This window comes from Bufo bufo, chromosome 3, assembly GCF_905171765.1.
Source record: "Bufo bufo chromosome 3, aBufBuf1.1, whole genome shotgun sequence".
Taxonomy (NCBI): Eukaryota; Metazoa; Chordata; class Amphibia; order Anura; family Bufonidae; genus Bufo; species Bufo bufo.
The window spans coordinates 384,563,267-384,575,543 of NC_053391.1; the positions used below are offsets into that span (position 1 = coordinate 384,563,267).

The following is a 12,277-nucleotide window of genomic DNA, read 5'->3' on the forward strand; positions in this document are numbered from 1 at the left end:
ATCAAATGATAAAAGTGCACTTTACTATCTGACTGTGCAGGTGTACAAACGTCCTTACAATGAACATGCTTCCATTTTATACTAATCCAGCAGCTTGAAAGTTAATGAATCCCCCTATTCTCAGGCCCACAGATTGACTGGATGTGAATGTACGGTGCCGGCACTCCTGTCTGTGAATTCTGTAAACCTGGATTTTTTTGCATCTGGAATCTGACCCATAAAACCCGAAGTAGAATCCATGGCCTCGGGTAGCAGAAAGCAGGCGCTTTGCTGCAGCATGCCCTCCAGTGACTCCATGTGGCAGAGGGAGGCAGTGTCTTGTGGGAAGCAGTCTGATTCCTCCCCTTGCATCCTCAGCACCTCCTCCCCCCTCCCTGTCTCTTTCTAATTCCTCCTCCCCATTCAAACATCCCTGTGAATTCCTGCCTCCAGGTTTTCAGTCTGCCTGACTCTGGCATGGTGAGAGCAGAGCGAGAGGCAGAGAAGAGACATCCAAAAAGGAGCTGGATGATCAGAGAGGAGCGAGGATCCAGGGAAGCAGTGCACCACTGCCATACTTCACACATTGTCACACATGGCGTGCAAACCATGGCTGTGATCATCACCAGCTACCAGCAATTGGGGACTGCCAGGGATTAAAGAGAGAGCTGTGTATGTAACAAACATTGGACCCGTACAGGAGTGGCACACTGGTTTGTGGATTGCTACAGCATTTCTCGCTTTTCTCACAGAGCTTGATCCTCTTCCGTGGTCTTTTTTATGTTGTTTTCTTAGAATTGGAGAGCAAGGGATTTATTGTCGGATAACGTGAAGGGCGATCTGCAATGCCCTTTGCCAAGCGGATTGTTGAGCCCCAGTGGCTGTTTAGGCACGCTGTCACCCAGGTAGAGGCGAGCTGTTGCCGGGATCAGGGGGAAGAGCAAAGGCAGAAGCAAGCCCGGGGTAGTGCCAGGGAAGAATTGGCAGTAGGCTCCGCACAGGTGCCCTCGGATGAGAGAGATCCTCTGTCCACAGATGGAAAGGAAAAAGAAGTGGCCACTCTGGATTTGTGCGCTATCAGCAATGTTGCAATGTCACGGATTTTACGCCAACTCTCGGATGTAGCGCGGCATGCCTGCTCTATCTTCCACGAGCTCGAGGCAGATATTCAGGTTACCGCGCGGCGGGTGCGAGCGCTGCAAGGGAAAATTGGTACTGTCCAGCAGGTTGTCAGCAGCTTGGATCCAAAGCAGGAGACAGTGCGTGAGTACCCGATCTTGAACAGAATTTGCTGCATTTTGTATTTAGCATCTGCCTTGCCCTGTGCTCAGGGATACGAATTGCTGATTGGTACAGGCCCTTTAAGGGGCTAAAACAAAAGCAAATAAAAAAAAAGGACAAAAAGGTGAATTGTTACAAAGCCACTCGTCTCCTCATTGCTTATCTTACGTTATGTCCCCAAATGTTTCATTATCACCTCAGATGCTACTAGAGAAGGGAGGGAAATCTGCATTGCTGCTGTAGCGGCAAAAGGAGGCAGCAGCTGCTGAATGTGATGAGCAAAGACAAGGGGACTTCTTCCTCCTCTGTCACCTTGCTAGAAAAAGCAAAATAAAGTGTCCTGGAAGGAGAATGCACAACGTACTATTACAAGATGTACAATTATTTATTGAATGCACTCATATAGCGCTACTTCATTCTGCAGCGCTTTACAGACATTTGCATGTATAGGCCTCTTGTCTAAAACTATGACATTTAGAATCTACATTTTAGATAGATAGATAGGATAGATGATAGATATGAGCTAGATAGATAGATAGATAGATAGATACATAGATAGATATGAGCTAGATGGATAGCTAGATAGATAGATAGATAAAAGATAATAGATAGATAATAGATAGATAGATAGATAGATGATAGATAGATAGATAGATAGATGATAGATAGATAGATAGATAGATAGATAGATGATAGATAGATAGATAGATGGATAGCTAGATAGATAGATAGATAAAAGATAATAGATAGATAATAGGATAGATACATATATAATAGGATAGATAGATAGATAATAGATAGATAGATAGATAGATAGATAATAGATAGATACATATATAATAGGATGGATAGATAGATAGATGTATAGATAGATAGATATAGCATAGCGCATTTCATATGATGCATACATTAAATGTATTATATAGGCAGTCCTACACCTTAATACATGGCTATCTTGTCCTGTTAAGGACTGCACTGCCAGCATGTGCATACAGGGATTATACCATTAATACCCGTCCTTTGCGTGACTGGGTGTCATGGATTTCCCTAGTCGTATCTAGGAGTGCACTGGTGCTGTCCTTGCTTCAGCTGCCGTATCCATCTGCAATATCTTTTCATCTGTCTGCTGAGATAAGTAGTCCCAGCTTGGTCCATCCCCTGGCCGCCATAGGCATCAGTTGCTGGGTTCAGAGGCAGAACTGGTGGACGTGTTTTATATGAGACCATTTTTAAAGGGCAGATGGTTTTTAGCCATTTCATTGTAAGCGCCATGTGTATTGACTAAGGAAATCCTATGGATAAAGGACAAGGAGCTATATACTGTATAGAGCGGCGTGCAATATGCAGCTGTAGATTCACATTAACCTTCCCTGTCACAGATGACAAATGCAATCCTGAGACCTGCCCTTTTTTTTTCTCTTTTTTGGTGGTTATCACAGTAAGGACTGTCACTGATAGTTGACTGTCATTATAACTTTACTGGAGCGTCTTCAGTCATGGCGAGGCAGAGGTGATGTCAGCGGTGTGTGACTTACATAAGAAACCTTCTGGAGGCTTCAGATTTTGCGGAATCACTGGGCAGATGCTGAGGACTGAAATCTCAGCAACATTGAGGTGGCAACGCTGAATGATCATTCATGCTCCTAAGCAACAGGAAGGAAGAGGGTATGGTTTACACGATGATAGGCTCTGGGTAGCCAATCAGAAGGCACGGCAATCATGGCAATTTTGATATTAAAAGCAGTGCTCTGATAATACAACATTGTGGTGTTCTCACAAGTATAGAACATATGAAGCTGATCCTTGGAGGAATTTCTGCTTGATCACATTTGTACAACTATATTTTTTAGGTTGGCAGAAGATGGGACCACCTATGCCATGATGGGCTAATGTATGCCTATGAAATGTATATTGTGCATGTCTGACACTGCAGTCAAGCCCTTGAAGATGCTCCAGACATGTAACTGTAGCATCTCCAGCCTCCAAGAAGGAGGAATGGTGTATTAGCTTTACAATAATTCATGTCTGGGTGGAAGGAAAAGGAAAGACATCTTGAGATTATTTGAACATGACCTTGAAAATGTTGCAAACACATAGTGTAGGAGATGTGACAAGATGTTCTGCTATGCAATGAAATATAAGGCTGCTTATAAAAATGGAGTGGAGGAGGGGATTTTTCACTGCAGTGTTCATAGCGAGGGCAGTGGCCACAGACACATCTCCCAGCAGCCATGTGCATGACATGTGCACTTGTGCTTTATATAATATTACTCTTAGCTGATAATCAGCCAGGGCAGTCACATCTAAGGCTCAAGAGGCCATGACAGGTTGGCTGGAGAGCTTCCAAGCCTTTAGTGCCTCCTATCTGAGACCTGTCTTTACTCCAAAGTCTGGTTGTAAAATTGATTAAAATTATCTCTAGCGCTTTAAGGTATGTTGTTGTGATTGATGTCATTTGTTACAGTGTGTCAAAGCATTATATATGAAATGTACCTTCTAGACCACAAACTCCATGGGACCCATGAGGCCATATTTGATGTAATTGGAAAACCAAAATTTGATTGACCTTGCCCCTTTTTTTGTCTATGTACCCTACTTGGAGAAATTAGAAACCCAGCACTGATTTGTAACAACCAGTCATATGGCTGCTCTCCTTAGTTTAACGTAAAAAGCTACAATCTGATTGGTTGGTTGGTATGTATTAATAGTCTTGTGCCGTTCTCCTTGAAGAATATTCCTGATACATAGGTGTGGCTCATAGATGTATTTAGCAGTCTGAAAAGTAGACCTGATTTTGCCAAGCAAAACATGGCATACTTTGCAACAATGGTTATTGTATCCGATGCGAAATGAGTTGCTCCATGTAAAGATTTCACAACCAAGTTGACGCCTTCAATGACAATAAACCAATGCATGCATCTGTCCCAAGAAAATCAATGGAAGTGTCATAATACAACATTGGTTGTTTGATAAGACTTCAAGCTATGTCTGATCACCATGTTCAGCGTATATCACTAGAAACTTATACCCATAGACTTGACCTTTTGGCTTAGGTGTGGCTGGTATTAGCATATCGTTATTAAAATACATAGTTGACTTGTTTTTCAATGCAATAAAACCTCTATATACCATGGTATATGTTCTTATGAAAAGAAGTCAATGGCAGACATGCAACTGTAAAGACATATCGTACATCTGGGGCATGGATGGCCAACCTCCGACTCTCCAGCTGTTGTAAAACTACAACTCCCACCATGCCTTGCTCTAGGCTAAAAGCTGTAGGCAGTCTGGGCATGCTGGGAGTTATAGTTTTGCAACAGCTGGGGAGCCGCAGGTTGGCCATCCCTTATCTGGGGCATTGACTTGGTTGAACATTGTGCCAATGTGATTTAAGGCGTAGTGTACCACTTTGAAGTAAGTGATGACATCGTTGAATTGGGTCATAGGACATCTTTTTTCCGTTCACACCCTAATCTGTTTCTCTTTCCTCTCAGAATGTGGGACATTTCTTTTTTCACTGTCCAAGTCCAGTTTTTTTCAACATCAGTCTCTTTCCAAAAATAAGATATTGGTCTATTGTTCCCAGCTGCATCAACAGCCTGAGCCCCAGAGACGGAGCATTCTCAGGCAGCTTTGATTTATTTCAAATACATTGGTTCAAAGAAACAAATACCTTGTTAAAGCATTTTCACTAGGGTGGAGTCCACCGCTAAAAAGAAAATGACTTCTCCAGAATTCCTTCCGAAATGTTTACTGCGTCACTCTGGATGGAAAAATTTGTATATTTTGTGTCTCTTGTAAGTGGGTTACTTTCATAATTAGAAGGCAGGATAGCTTTTCAGGTTTCATGAACATTTCATTGGCACTTCAGGTGTTGTAAGAAATAACAGCTTTGTGCCCCGATGCAGGAACATAATCTGTTTCAAATGAGGTCGAAAAACCTCTATAGAATGGTGCCTGAAAAGATGCGGAATTGGGTTTCACTTGTCTAAAAGTTTAGGAATCTGAATTGATGTAGGGCTGTGGTCAGCGGTGTGCACATTCACGTGCGGTATGTGAGCTGTAATAATACTAACGTCTAGCTAACTTGGAGCAATATTATACATCATATTAGAAAATGTCTTTATCAGAAATTGCTTACTAAATTATTATTGTTAGCAGGACCGATCCCAATAATCGCCATTCAGACACCGTTTACACCAGTGAATGACATACTCAACAGTCCACTGTCCAGGCTGCCATAAACAGCACTTCCAGTGTAGGCTATCACTGTCACTAACCAGGTAGTGGTACTAGACGGAGGAAGGATACACAGAAGTGGTAACATTAACATTTCCTGTCCAGGCAGACTTCAATCACGCTATAAGTGGCACAAATTCTCGTGACAGATATCTCTCGAGCAGGCTTGCTCTCAGCAGGCCACAATCTCTTGGTCACAATATAGTCTCTCACAAGGGTCTCTACCTGCTCTAGTTGATCACAGCTCCACTCAGCTGTAGGACCCCCAAACTCAGCTTGCCCAGGGACAGACAGCAGTTATAACCTGGTGGGAAACAATTCCTATCGTCCTCTAAATACCAATACCAGCCCATATGGGTAACACAACATCACGACACATCAGCGCTTCCACGCTGGTAGCTGTAACTGGCCTACCTATGTCTAACCTGCCGGAGCCATCGAGTACTCTCAGCTCCCCAAAGGCTTGCTACAGTGACTCCATCATTCAACGCATTGCAATAAATATAATATGTCTTAAAACAACCCAGACTATTAAGAATACTTATCCCTTACATAATCACTGTGCTGGGCACCAGGAGGAAATTCAAATTCTACATGCAGACAAGGTAATCTTCAGAATTGCTTCTACTTGTGAAGAGAGTGATTCGGATAATAACATTATAATACAAAACTGCTGAAAGCACAGGCCTCTACTAAATTAGCACCAGCTATAGCTATGGGACCATTCTTAATACTGTCCTAAGGGACATGGGACTGTCCTAAGGGGCATGTGCTGCCATGTCATATCTATCAGGTGGCATATATCGAAGATTCCTTAATTCAATGGTTTGAAAGGCTGATCATCTTGGCATTAAAGATGGTCAGGTGCTGATATTTTCAAAAACTGTAATCATGCAGTGTTTCTTCTTTCTTAGCAATTGTAATTCTTCTCTGAATGTACATGGGGAGGCAAGACTAGGTCGGAATAGGGCAATAAAGTAGGGTAACCCTGGGAGGGGTCACCTTTATCAGGGTGGTAGGTCTGCTGTTTCCACATTTTTTCAGGTGGGCTTAACAGAGAAAGTTAAATTTTTCTTGCTCTTCAGCACTTCCTGGACTGGTCCATGACTTTAAGGGTCATCTGACTGCCAACCAAGAAATGGGTAAGAGCTTTCCATTCTTGGAAGATATGGTTATGAATTGACCTCTATAGGTTTGACCAGGGGATATGAACCAGGGGTATCTGATTTTGACCTGTATGGTAGGGATGTGTACTAATTATTTGGCTATATAGATACACTGTGGCTTAAGATTGTTACTCACACCCTTCTAGTACTTGTCTAAATTAAACCTAAATGTGTTTGAAAACTAATATGTTTTCTTTGGCATTCATTTTCAGGCTACAATGACATCCAACATAGTGACTATAGTCATTGCCTATTTACAATGGAGTATTTGTATGAAGTCTAGACACACTTGACTAGAGGATCAACTGGTGCTGGTGAAATCGGCAGATTCGCCTTGCATTAATCTAATATGTATGGCCATGATTTGTATTGGCAGTTGGACTGTATTCTTAGAGATCGAATTAATATGCACGTAGGAGGTTCAGCTCTTATTAAACACATCTACTTGACATGTAGCACTTTCAGGAATGTGAGTATGATGAGAAAAATACGAGCTGTTTCATTCAGTCAGTGTCGTGGATGTGAAAATGGAATCACGGTAATTTACTAAAAGAACGCTTTCTTCCTGCAATTAATTGTGGTTAATGGTGTAGATTGGATATATTTGGGCTGAAACCCCTCATACAGCAGAATAAGAATGGGCATGCCTGAATTCACTTCTGCGATATACCTCTAATGTCTTCTACTAACATTCCTGAGCAATACCATATACCGAACTTCAAGGACAGGGGGTGTGCCAGACCATTGTTCTGCCTGAGGCCAAAACAGATACCATGCCCTCATCACCTCTTATACAAACAGGAATACTTGTGTCCCTGTGGCATCAGACATACTGCAATTTAGAAAGAAAGAATTGTACTCCAATACAATCATCTATCCCATATCTATCTATCTATCTATCTATCTATCTATCTATCTATCTATCTATCTATCTGTTATCTATCTGTCTATCTCATATCTATCTATCTATCTATCTATCTATCTATCTATCTATCTATCTATCTATCTATCTATCTATTTATCTCATCTCTATCATCTATCCCATATCTATCTATCTATCTATCTATCTATCTATCTATCTATCTATCTATCTATCTATCTCATATCTATCTATCTATCTATCTATCTATCTATCTATCTCATATCTATCTATCTATCTATCTATCTATCTATTATCTATCTTCTATCTATCTATCTATCTATCTATCTATCTATCTCATATCGATCTATCTATCTATCTATCTATCTATCTATCCCATATCTATCTATCTATCTATCTATCCCATATCTATCTATCTATCTATCTATCTATTATCTATCTCATATCGATCTATCTATCTATCTATCTTCTATATATCTTTTGTCAATTTATCCATCTATCTTTCTCTTCTCTTTTTCTTATTTATTTCTTTCCTTCTTTGTCTGTCTCTCTCTCTCAATCTATCTATCTGTATATCAATGCATAAATAACTACATTTTCCAACTCACATGTATGCTTTTGTATGCTGTTAATTGTACACCATCTTATATTCAGTATAAAGAATGTCTTCATAAGAATGTAAAACAAAATAGCCATTTCATATAAAAGCAGAAGTAAACTAGTTCTGTACAGTGTACTAAACCCATAGTCTGTTGTGACCAGGGTCACACCTCCAGCTAAGTCTGTTCATCTGGTGTTCATTCATAGTGCTGACGGCCTGATCCCTGGGATGAGATGGTGACCCCTGATCTACAGGAGTGAAATAAGCTGGGCAGACTCAAGTGTTCAGTGAAGCCATGCTTATGGTAGTAACAACCTGTGTAGTAAAGTACGATTCTTTGTTCCTAGAGATGGTATCCCACATAACTTCAATTTGAATCTGTCTGAATATGAGCCATTGAAGAGAGTGTAGCCAATACCTCAAGGTCTTCCATTCTAGGCAGTTCTGAGAGAGTTAGATGGTCACTGAGGACACAATCATTCCACTATTACATTATCAAAATCCTCAACAACCCTGTATCTATTAACTGTACTGCACATTCAGAACAAGATGTTCCTTTCCTGAATGGAAAAAAATAATCCATAATCTTTTTACATTTTTCGCAATTGCACAAAACATGTTTTATAAAAGTAGTAATATCTACCGCTAGTCTTCAATTGTGAAGGTCTTTTTACATGGCCCAACTGAATAGGCAATTATAGGGAATGAACAGTTTATTCCCAATAATTGCCTATTGTTGAGCATTTGTATGCAGAAATCATCTCCTTTGCACGGGAGCAAGTGATTGCTATTGTGATTACCTTAATGTGCCACAGGAAAGATGCGATCACCCGATAATCAAGTGTTGGTTCGTTCATTGGGTGATTGGCAGCACCCTTACACAGGGCAATTATTGGGAACGATAATTTGATCCTGATAAACGGTCCAATAAGCTGCCGGTGTGAAAGGGCCTCAAGTGTAAAGCTGTGAGTACAAGCCATTTGTTCGAGACCTCAATGTTGACTTTCTGTGACCTAGGGCAAGGCTGTCCAGAGTAATGCAAGATTTTTGAAGTGATAACATTTCATTAGGGGACATTTTATCAGTGACATTTCCATTAACAGAATTAACAGTGTGTCCACAATGGTCATTATGCACAGATTGTAGTATGCGGCCACTTCAACAGATATGTGATGTGTGTGCTGCATATTCTGCCTGGTGGTATAGAGCTACCTCTGCACAATGTCTCTGTGTGGGGCACAATGGTGGAAGTCCTATTGTGATAAGAACAGTAGATCAAGGCCTATGTTCCCTTCTATTGAGTCAGATTGAGTAGATGTGAAAGCATTATGAATACTTGTTTAATAAGAAGTTTTTTCATAAAGTTACAGCGTATTGCTACTCATTTACAGTACCCACAAGTTTTTTTTTGTGTTTTGTTGACAATGACTTACATATGAAGTTACATTTGTAAATTTTTATTTTCCATGTTCCACGGTCTGATTTAAAAAGCATCCATCCACAGGATCAATCCTGTAAATCAGCCATACGGTCTGGTAGGGTTGATCCTGTCTTGTGAAAATCAGTTGTGAGTGACGTTCCCCCCCCCAAAAGGCTTTTATTCTTTATGCAAATGAGGGCTTCAGTGCAATAAGGGGTGTGGCCAGTACTGAAGGCTAGAGAGATGACAGGTGCTTTGTGAGTACTCATCCACATACAGTTTATTTATTAGTATCCCATAAGATTGTGTGGTTGTGAAAATCCATCCAGTCAGGAAGGGCCTCTATTAGCAGCAAGTGAAAGGGGCTCATATTTTAAGGCTGGGGTTACAGGACGACTTGTGTTGCGTGACAGAAAGTATCAAATCTTTGTGTGACTGGTTTGCAACTTGCTGTTTTAGAGCAGTGAGTTGGCTGTAAAAACAGTCAATTCCCAGAAAAATCACATGTAAGTCACAGTCACATAATCTGTGTGCAGCTTGTGGATAAAAATCTAACCTTTTTGGATCTTCTGCAATTGCTGCATTGCAGTTACAGCATGTTGATGATCATTAGATGTGATGTCACTCAACACATGTCGCTGTGTAGTTCTAGCCTTATATGTTTCACATTATGACCCTATAGAATGTATTACCAATCTGGTAATACGCCATGTTAGCTAAAGGGGTATTCCAGTTATACCCTACCACTGGGACCACATTGATAACGAAAATGGGGACCCCGTACCCTGCGGAGCCCCTTGAAATGACCCCTGCTAAAAACCTAAAAATGTTGACGTAATGAAATAATTTTCTTATCAGTTACTGTTTGCAAAGTGTCATATTAAAAAGAAAAGATTAATCGTAATATGGTATGATTGCTAAATCAACAGTCAGTAGGTTCGTTATGTTCCTAGGGAATTATCATTACCAACCACTGCTTCATAAGTTACTATTGTAGACATGAAGGTCATCAGATGTTGGTTGATTAGTGTTGGATCATATAGAAGATTCTTACATCTATAGGGAGCTTTAATACAATATTTAATCTTTGGTTGATACTTATTAAGTATATACTAACTAGATTTCCATATAATTAACTGTACAGCCTGACTCTGAAATGCTACATTGTCGGTCAACCTTTTGGTCCAGCAGTAGGTTGTCTTACTACTGCTCAGTTTCCATTTGGTGCTCCCATAGTGTTGAGAATTCTTCTTGGTCACAGCAGTTTGTACTTTTCTTTGACTATTACAATGCCTTTTGTGTCCCTTGCACCCAACCTCTGCAGCAACCTTACAGTAGATGACGACAGAAGGTCAGCTTCTCACAGTTGGTGTGGGAAACAGAAGCCAGCAGAACAATAGAAGTGCCAGCAATGTGGAACAAGAAAGGAAGGAAATTGAGGCAGAGTTGAGAGAATTGTTACTCTGTACATAAATCGCCATTTTGTAATTATTAGTAATCATCTCAAACTTGGCTATTTCTAGAAAGCAATGTGATGATGTGAACTTTTTATGCTTTTTATGTTTTTCCATACTGCTATATAATGTTCATTTTTACTACACATGGTAGTAGTATGCAATTATATGTGTAAGGGTGGGTTTATGTATATAGTGGTCCTTGATAGTTTGAATCAATTGCAGAGTAGGGCACAGAGCTATCTAATTGAATGGTGTCCACAGTGATTAATAGAAAAACAATTCCATTAGGCCTTGATTCTCAAATTGGGGTGAATAACCTTATTGTACTGTTATTGGGGTGCCTACCTTGTTTAATACATAAACAATTCCATTAGGCCTTGATTCTCAAATTGGGGCGAATAACCTGTCTTGTTCTATATGAGACCTGCCTGTAACAGTAACTGTTTCACTACCAGAAAGGACTAGCTATGCATTTAGCTGCAATGCACAGTAATGTACACCGAGATACACTCTACTTGCAGTTTATCTGCAGCCCGGGATATAGCTGATTTAACGCACTTTGTGATGAATTAATTCTGAACGAAGCAAACTTCTTGGAGAAATTCGGCGAAGTGTCTGAATCTAATTTTTTAAAAACTTCACTCATCTCTAGAGATAAGGATTAGGCTGTTGGATTTTAACATGTCTGATCCTTTTGATAAGCCATTACCAAAGGAGTCTGGCAATGTTTTTCCTCCCTCTCCCTGTTCAGAACACATGCACAGGTTCAGCCAACTAGCCTGATGAGGGTCGAAAAATATTTTGAACACTTATGATAAATCATGAAGACATATCAAAACTTTTGATCTCTGGAGATCCGAGTGTTGAAACCTCCACTGATGGCTAAAACAAGTAGAGAGATGTGCAGGCATATCGAGCTCTCCCTCCTCTCTGAAGGAGAACGAATGTAGACAGACTCAATAGAAAGCCTATTGACCCATCTCAGTTCCACCCTCTCACCCTCAAGGGGAGAGAGTGCGATATGCACGTGCTTCTCTCTCCTCGATCTAGTGATCGGTGGAGGTCTCAGCATTCAGAACCCCACAGATTGAAACCTTTCATGTCTCTATGACATCAAAAGTTTTGCCAAAACTCAAAGACCATTTAAAGTGTATGTTTACTTTAAAGCTGGCTATAGACATGAGAAATGGATCTGCTGGTATTCTGATGGTACTGAAATAAGTTGGACCTGCCAATGATCTGCAGATAAATAAA

At 40.5% G+C, this 12,277-nt stretch overlaps 1 protein-coding gene across 1 annotated transcript in view; it reads left to right on the plus strand.

The window, feature by feature from the left end:
- Positions 1-467: 467 nt before the first annotated feature.
- The window catches only part of NHS (NHS actin remodeling regulator), a 199,631-nt gene continuing 187,821 nt past the window's right edge, over positions 468-12,277 (plus strand). The window contains exon 1 of the mRNA XM_040424744.1: positions 468-1,242. Within this exon, the coding sequence (XP_040280678.1) occupies positions 825-1,242 (418 nt within the window). The 5' untranslated portion in view covers positions 468-824. The remainder of the gene's footprint in view (positions 1,243-12,277) is intronic.